Source organism: Humulus lupulus, chromosome 6 (genome assembly GCF_963169125.1).
Source record: "Humulus lupulus chromosome 6, drHumLupu1.1, whole genome shotgun sequence".
NCBI lineage: Eukaryota > Viridiplantae > Streptophyta > Magnoliopsida > Rosales > Cannabaceae > Humulus > Humulus lupulus.
In genome coordinates this window covers 4715202-4736179 of record NC_084798.1, presented here as the reverse complement: position 1 = coordinate 4736179, position 20978 = coordinate 4715202, and the positions used below count along the sequence as shown (strand labels likewise).

Genomic DNA, 20978 nt, shown 5'->3' with positions numbered 1-20978 from the left:
TCCTTCATCTCGTCAGTGGGAGCAGAGCAATGGTAGTTGACTGGAAAATTAAACGAATTTCAACTAAGTACAGGCCTATAAACAAAAGTTTGAGCACAAAAAAGAAGGAGGTTGAAATACTTACGAATCCATCTGAACGAGTAGTATCATGATGGAGCTAGGCCATCTGTCCAGAAGAAGGCATTCTTGAAGTTAGAAGGATGATTGGGAAGATCCTGAAACATCTTTTTCTCCTTGGGGTAGCTCGAAAGGTAATAGAAGCCATCTCCTCCCTGAGCTCGGGAGGGACTGCTTTTCAAACAGAAGAGGTACAGGATCTCCTTTGGTGATGGTCCTTCCCACTTCAGCTCGTGGTATAGCGACCTCAGGACAGATAGAACCCTGTAAGAATTGGTGTTTAGTTTGAAAGGGGCCAACCCAACAAAGTCTGTGAAGTCTTTGAAGAAAGACTTCAAAGGCAGTACTGCTCCATATGCTCCTAGCTCCAAGCCGAGTATCTTAGCTTGTTCTCAGGATTTCCATCTCCTGGAGCATGATAGCTTCGCTCGTGGGAGGTCGGGGCTCGACACCTTCACGAGCCTGATAGTCCTATGCCATGAAAGGCCAGGATATCTGTTATCTGGCCTAACGACGTGACCGAGCTCCAATAATGCTCAGCCTCAAAAAATTCCCTCCTCGGCTGGGAGGTAGAAGGCTCCCCCATCAGTGAAAATTTCAGGTCACCTGGGTTGAAGGCAACTGTCACTCTAAGTTTGGGGTCAAGAGGAATCAGTCTGGGCTCGGTGTCAGGGTCTGGATGAAGGGAGACCCTTAGTTTTTTTTTTATTTTTCCTTCCTCGATCTCTTCTATCTAACGTCGGAAGTGATCTCGAGTGTCCTCTTGCTCACACCTCAGTTCGTGTTCGCGGATCAGACGCTGGTTCCGGGCAAACAACGACTCCAATCTCGGAGGTTTTGGCGAGTACGGGATGGCAAGCAACGACCCCCACCGTCTTTCCAGATTCTGTGACATCTAGCAAGAAAGAAAAAATGGTGAGGGCTATGCAAGCAAGGAATCAAGAATGACGAGCTTGGTGGATCAAGGTCGAAAATGCTTGGGTACGAGATGAGTTCGATCCTGAGGACCTGATTAGTGTCATGACGTGTATTTCACGAAAAAGGGAAGGGAGTGGATTTGATTTTTGAAAATCCTGAAATATCAGGGAAAAAAGGTGGCGGTTATTCAAAAATAGTATTTTTGAGTATCATGCATTCTTTAAAACCAAGATTTTGTACCCAACATCTTGGTGTGCAAGATACGTCTTCAAAATTTGAAAACCCAGAAAAAAGAGACCATGTTTGGGTCTTTCTACATATGAACTGGATTTAGAACCAGTAATGGGAGAACCTAAACCTAATATCTATCAATCAAAGCCTCCTAGTACATCAAATTAAAAAGTGAACCAGTACATTCCCAGAAACTTAAGAACAGCAAAGCCAGAAACTGACGTAAAGAAAAAAAAAGAAAGAAAGAAGGAAAATATATACAAAACAAAGATCAGATACTTACGCAATGAAGATGACGATTGCAGAGAGATAGTTGATTGAAGAAGAGGCTGCAGGTATAGTCTCACGGTCTCGAACAGGCTGATGGTCCTTTGCTTCTTTGGCTGGGAAAGCATACAAAAGCAAAAGCTTTCTGGGCTCGCCTCTGGTTTTTTCTCTGATAAACGTAAAAGTAAGAGGACGAAGATGACTGGAGTCTTATATATAGACTATCAGAAGTGGTAAAAAAGGGATTAATCCGAGCCATTGGCCAAGATCCTTATCAAATCCGACGGCCAGGGATAAATGACAAGATGGTGCCGAAAAGGTGGCAGGCGAACGATCGTGGGCAGATTTCCAAGGTACTCGAGTACCTTGAATAAGCAATACCCAACTGACGCGTGTCCATACTCGAGTATGTGTGACGGTGCAATTCCCGAAGAAATTAGTTCAAAAGTTTCCTTCTCATAGGATTCGAACAAATACTTTTGAGGGGGAAAAATGTTACACCCAGATTTCGAGCCTTGATAGTTGTGACCTCGAAAGCTGGATTCGTCAGGTGTGAGCTCGTAATAGCTAGAATGCATGTTCGCAACCTAGGCATCGAATCTTTAAAGTTGGTGGCAACCTCGTGTAGGATCTTGGAATTTAAATCTAGATGCATGCTTCCTATTATTTTTCCAAACACATAATAGAAACATAGAATAACATGACATACATATGCACATTAGATTCGTAAATTAACATAAACACAATGATGTAGAAACTTACGAATACGCAGCGGAACTGCAACAACTCCATCCTTCAATCTCTCTAACCCTTGATTCCTTTCTGTAGCATAGTATTATCAAGAGATTGAACAAGATCAACAACATAGTCTTCCTCACCAAGCCTTTGATCAACCTAGAACTAGTGTGGCGGCTGGTTCTCAACACATGAGATAGAGATCTTGAAGAGAAGAAGAAGAGAGAGTGGCTAAGAAAGGATTAGAGTGTCTAGGTTTTCACTTACCCAAATCAACTGAGACTTATTTTCCTGAAAACCCTAGATATCATATTCCTTATATAGGCAACTTAATGAGATTTATTTAAATTTAAATTAATTAAAAATAATAAACAAAAATAAAAGCCTTGGGCTGCCATAAATGGACTTGGGCCCAATCTCTTTGTTTTGAATTTAAATCCCAACTGGGCCTAAATTCAAAACCTTTTATTTATTTATTTTAATTAATTAATTAAATCCTTATTCAAATTAACTAATTATAATTTCAAATTTGATTTAACATTATTTATTTATATTGATACCAATTTATCAATATTAATAAATTTACTCAAAGATTCTCTTTTATTCTCTAAATCTCACATCTCTATAAATTTTCCAAAATTGACCTAGTCAACTTTAAAAAATCCTAATTGATAATTAAATCAATTAATTGAGACATTCTAGATGATTTACTCAAAGGTGATGCGGGGACCATGAATCCATGAAATCAAGCTCTAATAAGTTACCGTGAATTTATTTACGAATAATTTCACTACCTTATTAATTCCTCGTGACTCCACTATAGACTTGGAATTGAACTCTTGAATTCATAGAACGTATTCTCCAAACCATAAATACGTTATCCATTGTTATAACCATTACAATTAGTCAATCCTCTATCGATGACTTACTAACAAGCTGGGTGCAAATTACCGTTTTACCCCTCATCAGTATTTTATCCTTAACTCCCACTAAGTTCCTTATAAATGATATTTCCATGAACCTAATCACAGAAATGAGATCTTAATCATCTAACCTTATGAACAAAGCAATTAAGGAAATCATCTTTTCACTTCTCATACAGAAGTTATAGATTTCATATCTATGAATAATACTCCCACTCAATTACATTACTAAATCTCCAAGATGTAAGTATGGGCTAGACCGTAGGGTAAGCTGGTAACGAACAAGTCAAAAGATTTAAATAATATAATTAGCAGAATATTATCACTCAGAATTAAGATTGACTTAATATATGGTCAACGTTGTGACATTGATTAGATTTGATAACAACGATACTTATTTATCAATCAATAATCAATATCGGTCCTAGTCCGATGTAACTAAATACATCCGATCTTATCTACTTGGTCGATGCCTTGGACAAGACATCACACCCTGAATGTGTAAGTAGATCATATCGTAGGACTCGTTCTTTTGAACATATAATTACAACTATAATCCAATGTGACCTAGTCACTATAATTGTAACTATCCATATGTTCGGGATTTTATAAATATTTGTATTATTTCAATAATCATGTAATAAAACAAGCAAGCAACACGGTTTTCAAACTAAATGATTTCTACTACTTTTATTGATAATATGAAATCGTGCTACATGTCCGACATGGTTTTATAAGGGCATAAAACCCAACAAACTCCCACTTGCCCTTTTAAAACAAATGGGACATGTTTCTCAAAACCATCCATTCTACATGCTTCACAATTATGAAAGATTGCCTTATAATGCTATCTTCATCACCTTCACTTCACACCTTCGCCACACATCCTCGATAATGTGGTACTTTATCTCTATATGCTTTGCTCTTTTGTAGCTTCGAGGTTCTTTCGTATTCTCTATTGCCTCATTATTGTCACTAGACAAAATGAGTGGTTTATCCATTTCTGGAATAACACCGAGATTCACATAGAACTTCCTTAGCCAGACTATTTCCTTAGCCGCCATAGACTCAGCTATGTACTCAGCCTCCAAAATGGATTCTAAAATGGCAGATAGCTTAACGCTTCTCCAAATCATAGCTCCACCCCCAAGAGTAAACACATTTTTTTTTAGAAGTAGACTTCTTGTCATCAACATCAGTCTAAAATCTGAATATGTGTAGCCTAATAGGTACAAAGATCTACCTGAAAAGCCTAACATATAGTCTCTAGTCCATCAAAGATACCGACTTCCATATATTGTTTATTTCCAAGGTTTTATTGACACTTGCTCACCACTCCCACTACATAGAAGATATTCGATCACAACACACAACATAGCATGCCTTAGACTTCTAATTTCAAATGCATAAGGAATTCATTACATCTTTTCTTTCTCTTGAGGAGTCTGTGGAGACTGCTGCTTAGAAAAATAAACTCCATGTCAAGACACTAAACATCCTTTCTCGGAATTTGTTACAGAGTAATGACCAAGCACCTCACTAAAATAGGTCGCTTGAGTTAGAGCTAAAGTTCAGTTATTTATTTCCTTGATGTTCTGGATACCAAGAATACGACTTGCTACAATGAAATCTGAAATTTCATTTCTAGCCAGTTCTTTATGTTTGATAATTTCTTGACATTTTTTCCAATGAATAAGATATCATCTACATAAAGGATTCAAAACACTACAATGTCTTTTTCCCTAAGTTGTCAAACAGAAGGGTCAACTACATTTTGTTCAAAAACTCAAGTCTTAATGTTTCCATTTAACCTTAAGTTCCAGGAGCGCGGAGCTTGTTTAAGTCCATAGATTGACTTACTCAGCTTGCTGAATTTCTTGTCCAACTACTTTAAATCCTTCTGATTGATGCATGTTAATTGTCTCATCAAGATAGCCATTAAAAATGCTTCTTTGATGTCCATTTGCCCTTTCTCTTAATCAAGAGTTGTGGCTATGGATAAGAGTATACTAAATGAATTTTAACATGGCTACCGGAGAAAAAGTTTTCTCTAAGTCAAATTTCTCTCTCTGCCACGAGTCGAGCCTTTAATATCTCGACCTTTCTATCAGCTCCTCTCTTCTTCTTATAGATCCTCTTGCACCCCATAGGCCTAAAGTCCAATGGCACATCTACAAGATCTCAGAAAAATTAAGAGTACTTAGACTTTATTACCTGGTACTTGGCTTTGAGTCAAAAAATCCCTTTCAGACTTACCCATTTCCTATTTAAAGGCCAATGAATCATTGTTACTTGTGTCCCCAACCAACTTGTGGGTTTCACTATCCATATCATAGGTATCCGGTTATGAGAAATCCTCCCACTATGACGAGGCATCGTAACTTTCTGACTTGGATTAGTGGTTTCTAAATGTACCTTGTTTTCATCGACTTGCGTCGGTAAGAATGGAACAATAGTTTATTGTTTTTCCATCTAATACCATTTTTCTATGAGACTTGAAATTCATTATGTAGCCGTTATCCAGAAAAGTAGCATTTGTAGAGCCAAATACTTTCTTGTCTACTGGACCATGAAACAGACCACCCTGAGTACCTTTAGAATAGCCATCAAAGGGAAGTTATTTATTAGTCGGTTATACGCCCCCTGGTCTTCAGGGGACGTTTCCTGGTATATAGGAGTTACAAGCTTTAAAGCCATTAAATTTATTAATATACAGAATAACTTCCCAAAACTTGTGGGATAGTATTATGAGATTTCTTCTATAAATAGAGAGGTCATGTACCATTGTAAGAGATCAAAATTTTGTAATCTTGAGAGAACCTCTGGAGAATTCATTCCTAAAGAATTTCCAGAGATTTCCTAAGTCTTAATAAAAAGGACTCGTGGACTAGGCAGAGTTAACTGTTGAACCACGTAAAAAACTCTCTTTGTTTTATTGTGTTATTCTTGCCATAATTATTTACTGTTCACGTGCTCTACATTTTAAGTTGATGAAAAGCGGCGTCAAAAAATAAATATGTATATTTATGCATTATGTCACTATTACATATATGTATGAATGCATAAAATACATTAAATAACAAAATAATTAATTAACAAAAAAAACAAAAGAATAAATTTAAACACATAAATATTTTTCAGTTTTAGTTTTGAAAATATAATTGATAGATTAATTTAAATACTTTAATAAAAAAAAATTTAAATACATAATGTGAAATTATTATGGCTTATTTATTACTTTTTATTTTTATTTCTAATTTATTAATCTTATCTAGATGACTTTATTATTGTTTTATTTTTTTTAATTCATTTACTTTATATATTTAAATAACTTTAAAACTAAGAGAGTTAGAAAACAATAAAAAAAAATGTTAAGTCTAACTGAAACCAACAATTTCTATTAAACTCACCACCTCCTTCTTTCAACAAGACTAAGTATACTTTATTATAAACTCTAGCAGATGATGGATTGGGGTAAATTATTGCTCATGAAAATAGAAGGTCGCTTTCTACCGAGTTTGGACGTACAACTCAAATAGCTTTAGTTTCCCATAATCTCATAATAGTAGCGTAGAGATAGATGGGAAAAGGTACGAGATATTTATAGCATACACACATCGAGAAACAGGAATACACACATATATAAGACACTTATTTAAACCCATGATCATGCATAATAGGTAATTATATATAATGATCATAAGAGAAGAGAAGAGAGAGACGACATGCATGGATGTCAATAATCGTCATCTTGTACGCGCCACTGGTTCTTCTCTACTAGTATAGGTTTCTGAATTGGCCAATGTGGGTCAATATTGGTGAAGGTGGTATCAGCATTATCTACCATGCCATGAGGCCCAACCAGGTATATGTAAGCTCCGTTCTTAGTCAATAGATTAATTACCGTTCCAGCCAAATTTTGGGACAAAATGTCGTTGTAGAAATAATAGTGGAAGTTTCGTGGGTAGTCCTCCTGGTATTGCTCAAATTCATCGTTGTATATTCGACAATCGGGTTGGGGTTGGTCCTTCCTCCCATAGAATAGCCATACTTGGCCAGAGAATTTGAACGTGGGAATAACTTCTTTGAAGAAACGACGAATGTGGGCTCTGAAAGGACCAATGGATGCCCCAGATTGAGCCACAAATATGTGAGTGGCAGTGGGACTATAATCCCCCAAAAGAGTTGCCTCCAAGGAGGGGCCTGTGAGTTGAAGATGATATCCACGTCTTGCATTGCATAAATTCCTCAAGGTCTCGTCGTATTTGTTAAGTTTCACAAGTATGGTAGTTGTTCTGCCATTAAAGTAATCTCCATACCTTGAGGAAGCACTAAAGATAGTCCTAAGCCCCTCGGCACACCCTGGTACAAACGGATTATCCGCATTCTGCATGCATGCATGCAAATAATAATAATTATAACGATTACTTATATCTCACATAGTTAGTTAATATTGTACCAATTAGCATACATACTTATATATATATAGTAAAATACGTACCGGGACCATAACACCGAAGGCTTGCCCCTCCTTGTAACTCATAAAGCCACGATGATCAAATATGATTTCGTATATCTTATCAGCACAACTAGGACTTGAAATTTGCCTAACAGAAAGGATGGTAGCAGTATGAGGTGCCTTAGTCGTGTATAAATTTGTGGGAGGCCTAATGGCATCTTCTAGTTTTAAAGGACCAACCGGAACCTTTCGAACATCAGCAGTTTCAGAAGGACCAGTAATTGGAGACACCTGCATATGATGAAGTCAATAGAATAAATTATAAACAAATTAAATAAAGATTAATTAGAATGGTTGAGGAGGACTAGTAAAATATCAATTAAAAGAGTAAAAGCCAAACATATATATAAATGTAGTGTAGATGGAACAGACGAACCAGGAGATCAGAAAGGACGAAAGCCATGGCGGAGCTAGATGGAAAGAAGGCAACAACAAAGGGGTTTATATATGTAGCTAGTGAGTAGTGACTAGTGACTTGAGATGAGAACGGTGTGATCCTCGAAAAGTAATGACTAGTGTGTAGTGTGTCTTTTTAAGTAGTGTTTTAGGTAGTGTCAAGTACGTAATTTACAATACAAATAAGTTCTGAAAAGAATTCTAATAAAAAGCACATTAATTGGTACAACTAAAGGTCGACGGGTTGTGAAACGGTGAAAGGAAAGCCGAAGCTAGGTATATATGCCATGCAATTTATACTTTGAGTAAAGAGAGAGAGAGAGAGTTAAATTTGATATACCTTTCTTATTATATACATTTAACGACTAAAACAAAATGTTGAAGCGTATTAAATAAAATTAAGATGCATATAGATATAAATATGTGTATATAATTCAACTAAAAACTGGAAATAAACAATTAAGTTCATTAACTTTTTCCCGCTCTTTTTCTTCTCTTCTTCTCTCTCGGTGATTTCGCCGGAGCTATGGCTAAGGGGGCTCGGAATGGGGGAAAAGCTAAGGGAACGAGTAATGGCAAGAAGCGAGGACCATCTTCTTCGGATAGAATCATTAAAACAAGGTCCATGGATGAAATCCTAGGGGTACAGGAATTGGAAATTGCAGAAGATGCAGACCTGGAGAATACGCAATTGCAATCGGATTTATCCCGAGTAATGCCTGAATCCACGCCAAAACAAAATGCAATCCGCACGGATCTTGGGAGTTGGTTGATTGCATTTGAGCAAGCTATGCAAGATCTGCTGTTAGGTAAGCATGCTTCTGCTCTGATTTTGAAATCTCCTATAATAGAACAACCTGTTGGCTGGTCTAATGGAGAATCGTCAAAAGGAGTTCATTCTACTCAAACTCAAGGGAGGAAAATTGGTGTCAAGATTGAACCCGAGGATATTGCTGATGAGATTAACTTCTGGCAGCCTTCTATTGTTTGCTATGTTGTGGGAGCTAATCCTCCGGTTAGTATCTTGGATGGATTTGTAAGAAGGCTTTGGAAGGAAAATGTAGACAAAGTAGGAGTGCTTTCACGAGGAATTTTCATTATCCGATTCTGTAATTTGGAATTTCGTAATCGAGTACTCAATGGAGGATATTTGTTTCTGGGTAAGAAGCCACTAGTTATGAAGCCTTGGAACTCGGTGGATGATTTCACAAAGGAGGATATTACTGTCGTTCCTACTTGGATTCAACTGGGAGGACTGGATATTAAGTATTGGGGTGAGAAATCTCTTTTCAAGATTATGGGGCAAATCGGGAGGCCAATTCAAGTAGATAATATCACTAAATACAGAGATAGGCTCTATTATCCTCGCATTCTTATTGAGATCAATATGGATCAACAATTTCCAGGAACAATCAGCTTTGTGAATGATTTTGATCAGGAAATTGATTTACAAGTCGAGTATGAATGGATTCCAATCATCTGCAAAAACTGTTCTGGGACTGGGCATGAAGCTCAAGTATGTAGGAAAAAGACTCAAGGGACACAAGTATGGGTACCTAAGCAATTGAAGCCTCAGAAGAATCCGGAGCCAGTAGTAGATGAGGATGGGTTTCAGCGACCAAACAAAGGAGTTAGGGGGACAGTTGTTTCTGCACCAGCAACAGTTATGGCAAACCAATTTGCTATCTTGACTGAGGAGACAGAGGAAGGAAGAACAAGCAGGTTGAATACTGAAGAGGGGGGAGATCCCTCTGCAGGACATGGATAAGATTTTATGTTGGAATGTAAGAGGGATTAACAGCCAACTTAAACATCGTGAGATTAAGAATTTAATCATTTCCAAGAAAGTTGGGCTGGTTAGTCTCCTTGAAACAAAGGTCAAGAATAAGAACATAGGCAATATATATTCAAGTTTATTTTATGGTTGGTGTTTCACTACTAATAATCCTTGGATAGAAAAAGGACGAATAATAGTAGCATGGAATCCGAGTATGTATACTATTGATATTAGAGTTTGTACTAGTCAATTCATTCATTGTTTTGCTCGAGCCACTCACATGACAGGAAGTTTTTTTGTTACCTTTGTATATGGGTTTAATGATGGGAAATTGAGGGATCAATTATGGTTGGATATTCAGGAATTAGCCTTAAGGATTGATGAGGCTTGGATGATCTTGGGAGATTACAATGAAATCTTGCATCAGAATGAGAGAGTTGGCAAGAAGACTATTATGAAACCTTCTCTGAGCCTCCGAGATTGCATGACCAATTGTCAAATGGAAGACTTGAAATATTCAGGGTGTTTTTATACATGGACAAAAAAAACAAAGGCCTGAGGATCGTGTTTACTCTAAAATTGACAGGGCTATGGTTAACATGAAGTGGACAGATCAATATCCGAATTCTGAAGCTGTTTTTCTCCCTGAAGGTATCTTTGATCACAGTCCCATTCTTATTTCCTTTTATTTGGCTGTGGAAATTGGTAAGCAACCATTCAGGTATTTCAGAATGTGGAAGGAAGCTTCATCATATGCAACTAAAGTTAGCACTAACTGGAATAAAGTAGTTTCGGGTACTGAAATGTATAAATTAGTCCTGAAGTTAAAGAGGCTTAAACAGGTATTCCGAGAAATAAATAGAGAAGGATATCATGATATTCACAAGGCTGAAGTTCAAGCTAAGCTTTACATGCTGGAAATTCAAAAAAGCTTGCATCAAGATCCTCTCAATGAGTCTTTAATTCAACAGGAGGCATTGGCTAGGGAAGAGTTTACACGATTAAATAGAGCATACCTGTTATTCTTAGCACAGAAAGCAAAAACCAGGTGGGTGATGAATGGGGATGAAAATACTGCTATTTTTCATGCCTCATTGAAAGCTAGAAGGATTCAAAATCGCATTTACTCTATACACACTGAACAAGGCACCGGGGTGGATATAGTAGATGGTGTACAAAGAGCATTTTTAGACTATTATCAGAATTTATTGGGGACTCAATTGCAAAGTAGGAGGAAGGTATCATAGGCTATTGTTGATTTAGGTCCTGGAATTTCTGAGGAGCATTCTAGGCTGTTGTTAGAATCTTTTACAGCTCAAGAAGTTAAAGAGGCATTATTCTGCATTCCAAGTCTAAAGGCTCCTGGTCCTGATGGATATAGCAGTTTTTTTTATCAGGATAACTGGGAATTAGTAGGTCCTGAGGTGTGTGCGGCTGTTTTAGATTTCCTAACCACAGGGAAACTACTTAAAGAGATTAATGCTACAACCATCACACTCATTCCAAAAATCAAATGTCCGGCCAAAGTGAATGATTTCCGGCCAATCTCCTGATGTAATGTGCTTTATAAAATTGCATCTAAAATGATATGTGCAAGGTTGAGAAGGGTACTTCCGGATTTGATTGCAGAAAACCAAGGAGGATTTGTTCATGGGAGGTACATAGCCCACAATATCATGATTTGTCAAGACTTAGTTCAGCATTATGGAAGGAAAAACTGTAAGCCAAGCTGCTTGATTAAAGTTGATTTACAGAAGGCATATGACACAGTAGAGTGGGATTTCATAGAGGAAATGCTTGCTGCTTTTAAGTTTCCGAAGAAGCTTATCCAGCTAATCATGATTTGTGTTCGAACACCTAAATTTTCCTTAATGCTCAATGGCTCTTTATGTGGTTTTTTTGCAGCAAAAAGGGGATTGAGGCAAGGAGATCCAATGTCTCCATTATTGTTTGTGTTAGGTATGGAATACCTTTCTCGAATCATGATTAAAGTGGGATCTATCTCTGATTATAAGTATCATGCTAAGTGCAAATCCTTGAGATTGAATCATTTATGCTTTGCGGATGACTTATTACTGTTTTGTCATGGAGATTTTATTTTGATTCTATGGATGCTTAGAGGGCTCAAACTGTTTTTGGGGACATCTGGTTTGGTACCAAATCAAAACAAGTCTGCAATATACTATAGTGGTATGATAGAGGCTGAGGTCAATAGAATCCTAGAAGCTTCAGGTTTTGTTAGAAGCCATTTACCATTCAGATATCTTGGTATTCCAATTTGTTCTAAGAGAATTTCTTCGGTGGAATGTGGCCTTATTTTAGAAAAAATGATGCATCGAATTAGGCAATGGAGTTCTCGGAATTTATCCTATATGGGTAGAGTAACACTCATCAATTCAGTTCTCATGTCTATACACTCCTATTGAGCCCAAATCATGATATTTCCGAAGAGAATACTGAAGGAAATTGATGCCATTTGTAGAGCATTTCTTTGGAGAGGAATGAGTGATAATGCAGGGCCTGGACTTGTTGCTTGGCATACCATATGCAATTCTAAAACAGGTAGAGGATTGGGTTTTAAGAGAGTTGTAGATTGGAATATTGCAGCTATAGGGAAATACATATGGGCAATTGCTTCCAAAAAAGATAATCTATGGTGGGATTACAAAGCTCCCTTGGCTAGCAGCTGGTATTGGAGGAAAATGGTGGTTGTTAAGGATATGTTTAAAGCAAAAATCGATTTGGCATCACTTGCAGCTTTGAAATTCAGTATTAAAGTGAGTCATGACTTGTTGTTTGCTTCTCCTCTCAAAGTGCATTGGACAAAGTTTGTTTGGGAGAGATTTTCTGTACCAAAGCACAGATTTGTACTCTGGTTAGTTATGCTTCAGAGATTACGTACCAGAATATTCATTCACAATTATAACTCATCCATTGATCCATCTTGCCTTTTCTGTGGAGAATATAATGAAGATATTCAACACCTCTTTTTTCAGTGTAAATATAGTAGACAATGTCTATTACTGGTGAAAAAGTGGCTGGGTTGGAAAGTAAAAACAGAGGACTATGAAAACTTGCTGCAATGGATTAGGAAGACAAGGAGATGGAGGAGGTTTCGGAAAAGCACCTTGATAGCTGTTATTGCTTCCTTGATTTATCACATTTGGAGAGTGAGGAATGACATACTATGGTCACAAAAGGTTTGGTCCACAGCTCATACAGTCCAAGCAATACAAAGGGATATTAGATTGAGGATATACTCTCTAATTTCCAGCAAAACAAATTCCTTAGAAAGAGATTTGCTTCATGCTATTTGTCAAAATAGCTAACTGGTATATACATGATTATTGATGTATAAAAGATAGATACAGTGGGGAGATATAATGGGGATATATAGAATTATAATGGTAGTTTGTATATGAATTGGAGTTTGTACATGAGTTGGTTTTGAGCAATACAATGATCTGATTCACCAAAAAAAAAATTAAGTTCAAAGGTTACACATATCCGCACTCTCTCTCTCTCGCTCTCGATATTTATATATATATATATATATATATATAATAAGGTTAGAGTGTTGTTTACATCTTTTATTTTAATATTTTCATCGTCTTGGTGGGTATTTTTCTTTCAACTTTGTGATAGTTTTATCATATATAGAGTCATGGCAATGTGATGATTATATTATGATCACATAAAATTATGACACAGCATAGTTATATAAAGTTGATTTATTTGATGACCTTACTTATTTATTTCAATTAAAAATTCAGTTTCTAATAAAACAGTTTCTAATATGCGTTTTATATGTTCCGAGCTCACACTTGATGAGATCATATTTCAAAGTCATAATCTCATGTCTCGAAATTTGGGAGTAACACTCTGTTCTTTTTGACACTAGCTAGTTCTGCTTATATTTAGGATATCTTTTTCTTTCTCTAGTTAATAATCTCTTTTTTTTTGTTTTTAACTGTTTCTCTACTTAATCCCAACGACACAAATATATTTATAAATTTTAACTATAAATAGGCACAGTAGTATATAAAATATACAACACATTAATTGGGTTTTAATTCAATTAATATAAGCATCCCATTTATTATTCATAACATTTATAAAAGTTTCGTTGTTTGGTTAAAGGATTTATATTATAGCTAATTCATTTGCTATACTGATGATTTGAATAAGAGAAAACTACACATATGGAGAGCAATTCTACTGAAGTTTCTAAAGATGAGAAGGGCACAAGCTACATAGAGCTTCACAATGCGGTAAAGTCCGGAGACAAAAACAAGCTACTCGGCCGCTTAAGTTCAAATCATCCAATAGTGTTGGAGACCAATAAACATGGTGATACGCCACTGCATGTTGCTGCAAGGTTAGGGAATTTTGAAGCGGTGAAAGACATAGTCGACTGTGAAACTGGAGAGGTGAAAGACATTAAAATGGACAAATAACGAGAAATGCACGGCGTTCCATGAAGCTGTGAAGAGGGGTTACTTGGAAATTATTAGATTTTTAATTGGAAAAGATTCAAGTTTAGTATATTTGACTACTAAAGATGGAGAATCACCGTTGTTCTTGGCTATCGATAGAGAGCTTTATGGAATTGCTGATTGCATTTTGGGTGTAGTTGATTATGAGAAAGAGCTATTTAGTTGGTCAGGGAGGAATGGTTTGACTGTTATGCATGCAGCTGTAATCCGTAGTCATGGTCGTAAGTTACCCACCCTAACTCTGAGCTAATTATAGAATTAAACTAATTAAGTTGATTTAAGTACGTGCTTTAAATTAATATCGTTATAATTTATGATTAGGATACTCAAAAAAAAAAATGTATATATATATAAAAGACAATTCTTCTTTAGCGGCGTCACTTTAAGTTTTACTGGTGGGACTCTCAATGTTCTAGACTTTTGATCAGTTTTCGGCGTGATTTTTTTTATGACAATATATATTGCAGCTATTTAGAGTGTCGGTGCGATTTTTTTAAAATTCTGAATAGTTTACAGTACCGAAAGTTAAGTTCAAACATGTTGCACGCGTAACTAATTTTTTTTATGTATGTGAAAAGCAACATATTTGAACTTAGTTTTTGGTATTATAAAATATTCGGAATTTTCTGAAAATCTATAAAATGCTCTAAAAACAACCATAATATATACGGTCATACAAAAAATTGCACCAAAAACTGTTCACGAATCGAGAACACTAATGAGCTCTATCGATAAAAATTATAGATTAAAGTGAAACTCTAAAATAAAATTCTCATATATATATATATATATATATACAAACACATTAATTATTTGTGCTTTCAGGCTACGTTGAGAAGCTGTTAGAAAAATATGATGGCGATCTTTTAGAAATGAAAGATGTTCATGGATGGACTCCTCTTCACTATGCGGCACACTTTGGCGAGGTGGAAGTGGTGAAAAGATTTTTGCAGAAAAAAGCAACCCTTGCTTTGATTCAAGACAATGAAGGCACCTCTCTCTCCCTCTCTCTTCCCTCTCTCTCCTCTCTCTCTCTAACTCCCTCAATGCAAGCTTCCACTCAACCCCTCCCTTAGATCTCACTCTCTCCTCCAGGTAAGTAAGAGATACTGTCTTTTTTTTTCATTCCGTTTTCTTCTTTCTTCTTGTTTTTCTTTAAACCCATGGCATTTCTCTCTCTTACACAGTGTCTTTCTCACTCAAAGATATCTCTCTTAGATCAGTCCTTAGGTAAGTTTATTATAGTTTTTTTTTTTCTTTTGATTTTCCGTACTTTCTCTGTTCTTAGTTAGTTTTTTTTTTTTTTTGCCGTTTTCTTTTTTTCTTTTTCTCTCTGCTATTACTGTATTTTTTTATCTTTGTTTTGATTTTGCTCTTTTTTTTTTCAGTGACCGATTCAAAGCTCAATCTCTACCTCTGTGCTCTTCTCTTTTTCTCACAGGTACATAATATATTTATATATATTAATTTTATTTTTTTCAATGAAATCTGAATGTTTTTTTTTTGCCTCTGGTTGTGTGGTACCTCTAATAGATGCACTTGTTGTTCAAGTATTGTTATATGTGTATATAAAAAATATATATATAATGAGAGAAAGTTTGCACTTGGAGTCCATTTGGTATATACATATATTTTCAAAATATTTATTTTCATTAATTTTCCTAATATTTGATTAATTATAACATATATATGTTAATGTATAGCTGATTGTTTCTATATTATTTTGGCCACACTCTAACATAATGAACTATAATTATTGGGATTTGCCTTTTCTTATCTGAACCTTTTATTATTGAATGAGTGTGCATATGTTTTAAATGTATTTTGGGTTTTGTGCTTTTTCTTTATCTTTTTCAATAAGTACCCGTCATATATTATTTTGATAGTGTACAAATCTTGTTTATTATATGTTCTTATGTGTGTCTATATATATATTGGCTCATGAATTCTGATTTTTTTTTTTGTGCAGAGATTTAGCTTGTGTGTGTTTCTTATCTAGTGCAAGCAATCGATTTTTGCTGGTTGATTACTGGGTTTGTGGTTCACCCATTGTTCTCGATGGTGATTTGCTCAATGCAAGAGCTAATTAATACAGTAACAGATGCAAACAGTGGGACCATTATAAGTTTTTTTTGTTTTTTTTTCTGCAAGATATTATTTTCTAAGCTCAATGTGCATTGATTCAGCTTGTTATCATGTGCACACAATATTTATTTATTAATTAAGTGCTTAAGAACCCCATTAATAATGTTCCTTTATATATTATATTTTAATATTTTATGACTGGCCTTCTTTGCTAATTCTATGCTTATAGTCTCAAACAAATAGCATATGATTCTATTATGCTTCTACAAAGATCTTTCCACTTTTTTCCAATTGCATCACTGAACAAGTTTGCATGTTATTCGTTAGTTACTTTTCTATGTAATTTAGCCCATTACATATCATTTTGGTGTCTTCTCAATATGTATCTGAAGCTTCATTATACATTGGGATGATTGTCTCCTTGTTTGTCCATATTATTTATTGCTTCAAGCTGTTGTTATGTGTTTTTAAGTATTCATATGTGTTCTGTTTTGGTCCATGTTACGACTAGATTGAATGTCTTCCAAGTGTTTACTGAAATATGTAACAAAATACTAGACTCACAATAACTTTCTTAAGTTGTTAAGTGTGTGGTTGAAGATTAAATATAATTATTATGGAATTATTTGAAATGTATTTTACTTGTTTGTTATATTCTGCATGTTCTTGTTTTGATTATTTTTTTATTTTGACAATTATGTTATCAACCATAGTTTAAGAAAAAGAGAATGTGTTAATTATTGATTATCTTTACTGGGTGCATGTGTTAGATCGAAGAGGAAGGAGAACAGCTTAATTGGGGAACTTGAGTAAGCATCATACTTGATTCTTCTTTGTCAGATTGTGCTCTGGGTATATTTATGTATTCATCTAATCGAAATCCAATCTTTTTTCTTTTTTTTTTTGTCTATCTCTGTCTTTAATTTTGTTTTTGTTTAGTAAAGTTGTAGTAATTTTGTGTGTGTTTGGGTTATATTGATACAAGTTTAACAATATGTCATTCTATAGATTAGCCTTGTATTTTAAGTCCAGCAAAACAGTTACATATAATCAGTTGGTATTTGATTGCTCAAAATTTTTATAATTATTCAACTGTGAGTGTTGATTGGACATCCTTGTTTGATGTGAATTTTATAAACTGTTAGTTAGCAAACTTTCAAATAATGACAATGTCTCTCTGATGCAAGGAGGTCTCTCAGAAAAGCTGGAATGGGACAACTTTCACAACATAAAACAAGCAACGTTCTAAGGGATATGAGGAAAAAATCAGGGAAATTAAAGAGGAAATTGTAAGCCTTCTTAAATGTAAGTTTGTAGTTCACACATAGACTTAGAATAGCCACATTACGAAATCCCTTCGCTAGTTTAAGTTGAACTGTTTAATCTACTTAAGCTGCTTGCCACTTTCTCATGTTATTGTATTGTAGTTTTGTTCAGTATCTTCTATATTTCAAATGATAACAAAAGAAAGCCATATATGTTGCAGGTTATATAGCTACACACACTTGCATGGGCTGTGGTATATATACACATTAATTACAGAATTCTTAGTTTGAATGTTGTTTCAGAGACCTAAGTGTTTGTGATTTTGAGTGTCTTTTCATTAAGAATCCTGTGTATGTGTTGTGTATAATTATGCAATTTGAGTACATGGTTTCTTGCATAATCGCATCTGTGATGGTTTGGCTTTCCTTGACGTGGTCAAATTTTTTTTGCTGTAAGTGTTTTCATTACAGTGTTAAAGTTTATACAAGGTTAGGCTTGTTAGGATATTTCTTGAAACAGTCCTGCACAAGCTTCCTTGCACACTATTTAATCATTTTTTCTTTGATCAAATTGTTTTATATATTTCAATTCTTTTCTAAATTATATGTTTATAATAAGATCAAAATGGTTTAATTCACTTTAATGGACTCAAAGAAAGTTGCAGGTTGAGAAGCTTCTTTGTAGTGTATATATAAATATATCATTTGCACAGCTCAAAGAATCATCAAATAGAAGGGAAAAAAAACTTATGGTGGCTTTGGATTCGCAAGCATGGTCATCCTCAAGATGCGATCAGAGGGAGGCAACTTATACACAATTCCATAGTGAAACTTTAACTAACAATTGAATTCACGATGACTCATAGTTTACCAAGCCACACAAGAAAACATTCAGGATAACCATAAATTCAACTTAGGAACACAAATTTTAAGCCCTACTTTTCTAAATCATCAAGTCACTTGGATCTGAAGCTAAGCAAGTAGGGAGAGAAAAATATGCAAAATAAGGGCTAAAGATAAATTGTGGTTAACAAACATAGATGAAGAAGAAGATAGGTTCTAGAGCAGAGAGGAGGAAGAGGATCGAATGATCAGAAGATAGTAGAATTTCCCGGCGATTAGGTCGACGACGAGGTCACCACCAGTAGGAACAAGACCAGAACCAGAATATCAAATCTACGTTCTTCGTTCGCGGAGAGGGAAGGGTCCCATTTACTTTGCCTAAACTAGAGATGGCAAAGATCATAAGCCCAATCTTATTATATTCATAACCCCAATCTTATGTTGTACGAACTGGGGATGCAAGTTGTGAGGAGGCATCTTATGTTTGGTGTAAGTGTTTTACTTAATTAGTGGACTAAGATTAGTACTAAAAAAAATGTACCGGATAATTAGTGCAATTAGGGAGATTGAATAGTAGTAATAATAGAAAAATCAATTTTGACGGTTTAATTTTATTTGAATATATCCACAGTAAATATACTAATAATGAGTAAACTATATGTTGTAATCAAGCAAATTTACATTGGATAAAATGTAATATATTTTTGGGACTAAACAAATTCTTAATTACTCGTTTTCTTTGATAGAAAACCGAAGTAATAAATGAATTGATGATACATGATAATTCTTCTACAGGGGTTTTACTTTAAGCTTTATCGGTAGGGCTTTCAGTGTTCTCGACCTTTGAACAGTTTTCGACACGATTTTTTTTATAACCGTGTATATTGTAGCTATTTAGAGCATCAGCGTGATTTTTAGAAAATTCCGAATAGTTTACAATACCGAAAACTATTTAGAATTTTCTGAAACTTTGCAGGAAGCTCTAAATAGCTACAATATACACGGTAATAAAAAAAATCGCACCGAAAACTGCTCATAAGTCGAGAAACGCTGAGAGCCCTACCGGTAGGGATTAAAGTGAATCCCCTATAGAAGAATTGTCCTATATAAATTTAAACATATTGTTACACGCGTGACTAATTTTTTTTATGCGCGTGGAAATCAACATGTTTGAACCTAGTTTTCAGTACTGTAAACTATTCAGAATTTTCTGAAAATTTGCAGGAAGCTCTAAATAGCTACAATATATACGGTCAAAAAAAAAATTCGCGCCGAAAACTGTTCAAAGGTTGAGAACACTGAGAGCCCCACCACTAGTGCTTAAAGTGAAGCCCTATGGGAAAATTCTCTTATTTATTTATATATATATATATATGATTCGGTTTTGGTGCGGGTGTACGGAACGTGCGGTTGTTTTTGCTGATTTTAATTGCTTGAAGGTATTAGGTGCATAATAATTAAAGTGAAGATGCAAGTATTTTATAATTGTCCTTGTTAATACTTTTAAAAGAAGAGAAAAAGTGTCAGATTATATATGACTCCTCCAATTTTTTTAATCTGGTTTTTGTATGGTGCCTGTATTTATAATTAATTTTTTCAATGTGTTAAATATTTATAATTTAATAATTTTATATTTATATATGATAAGAATAATTAGTAAATTTTTTTAAAATATCACTTTAAAAAATATGGAATTGGTTATATATGAAATCAAATATCTTTACTTCCAAATTTAAAAAATATATTTATTTCTTAAAAAAGTCAAACATAATCATATTATTTGCACCCCAAATAAATATATTTAGTACATTCATTTTTATTTAAAATTAGAGTAATTGGTGTAAATGGTCTTTTTAAAGTGATTTTGTATTCTAGTCTACTTTTGATAATTTTTTATAAAATGGTATTTGTCTAAAATTTGACGAGTTATCTATAATTTTCGACCAGCTGTTTTATTAATTTTTTGACCACCTGACTAAATTTTCGACTAGCTGTCTAAATTATAAGAGGTCAATTTGTAAATAATTATTAAAACTATGCTAGAGTGCAAAATGATTTTTTTTTAAAATGTCATTTTGCCAAATAACCCTAAAAATTAATATATATTATTTATTTTTTAACTTGTGCGTACATTTTTCTATTTTTTTTCTTTTTCATATAAATAATATATATTTAAATAAAAAAATTAAACGAAAATATATAAAAACTTATTAAAATAAGTTTTTTTTAAAAAGATTATAAATTATTTTAAAAATATATATATATATATATATATGAAAACAATTTATATATATGGGAGTTTTTTTTATAGGAGTTTTACTTTAAGCCCTACCGGTAGGTCTTTTACTGTTCTCAATCTGTGAACTATTTTCGGTGCGATTTTTTTTATGATCATGTATATTGTAG

At 34.6% G+C, this 20978-nt stretch overlaps 3 protein-coding genes across 10 annotated transcripts; 2 read left to right on the top strand and 1 right to left on the bottom strand.

The window, feature by feature from the left end:
• Positions 1-6572: 6572 nt before the first annotated feature.
• LOC133781464 (ferredoxin--NADP reductase, root isozyme, chloroplastic-like) lies at positions 6573-8577 on the bottom strand. The gene is made up of 2 exons (XM_062220454.1): positions 7693-8577; positions 6573-7578 (listed from the first exon to the last, which is right to left on the bottom strand). Exons 1-2 carry the CDS (start codon positions 7945-7947, stop codon positions 6928-6930), a joined length of 906 nt encoding a protein of 301 aa, XP_062076438.1. The 5' UTR covers positions 7948-8577; the 3' UTR covers positions 6573-6927.
• Positions 8578-8582: 5 nt separating this feature from the next.
• Positions 8583-19195, top strand: LOC133781463 (uncharacterized). Of its 8 annotated transcripts, none has more exons than XM_062220450.1 (7): positions 8583-14600; positions 15205-15474; positions 15567-15609; positions 15768-15820; positions 16349-17273; positions 17655-17769; positions 17951-19195. In XM_062220450.1, the coding sequence occupies exon 1, from the start codon at positions 8633-8635 to the stop codon at positions 9872-9874; it is 1242 nt and encodes a 413-aa protein (XP_062076434.1). In that variant the 5' UTR covers positions 8583-8632; the 3' UTR covers positions 9875-14600; positions 15205-15474; positions 15567-15609; positions 15768-15820; positions 16349-17273; positions 17655-17769; positions 17951-19195. The 8 variants fall into 8 exon arrangements, with proteins under 8 accessions (XP_062076434.1, XP_062076436.1, XP_062076435.1 ...); XM_062220452.1 differs by having other exon boundaries at positions 16349-17326; XM_062220451.1 differs by lacking the exon at positions 17951-19195 and having other exon boundaries at positions 16349-16489; positions 17235-17273; positions 17655-17863.
• LOC133783675 (uncharacterized) lies at positions 10474-11436 on the top strand. Its single transcript, XM_062223325.1, has 2 exons — positions 10474-11110; positions 11198-11436. The coding sequence occupies exons 1-2, from the start codon at positions 10474-10476 to the stop codon at positions 11434-11436; spliced, it is 876 nt and encodes a 291-aa protein (XP_062079309.1).
• Positions 19196-20978: the final 1783 nt, after the last annotated feature.

Coding starts and splice junctions, on each gene's coding strand:
- LOC133781464 (XM_062220454.1), bottom strand. CDS start 7,947: ATGCAGGTGTCTCCAATTACTGGTCCTTCTGAAACTGCTGATGTTCGA. Junction 7,579..7,692: donor CCTTCGGTGTTATGGTCCCG/GTACGTATTTTA, acceptor GCATGCATGCAG/AATGCGGATAATCCGTTTGT.
- LOC133783675 (XM_062223325.1), top strand. CDS start 10,474: ATGGTTAACATGAAGTGGACAGATCAATATCCGAATTCTGAAGCTGTT. Junction 11,111..11,197: donor ATTGGGGACTCAATTGCAAA/GTAGGAGGAAGG, acceptor AATCTTTTACAG/CTCAAGAAGTTAAAGAGGCA.
- LOC133781463 (XM_062220450.1), top strand. CDS start 8,633: ATGGCTAAGGGGGCTCGGAATGGGGGAAAAGCTAAGGGAACGAGTAAT.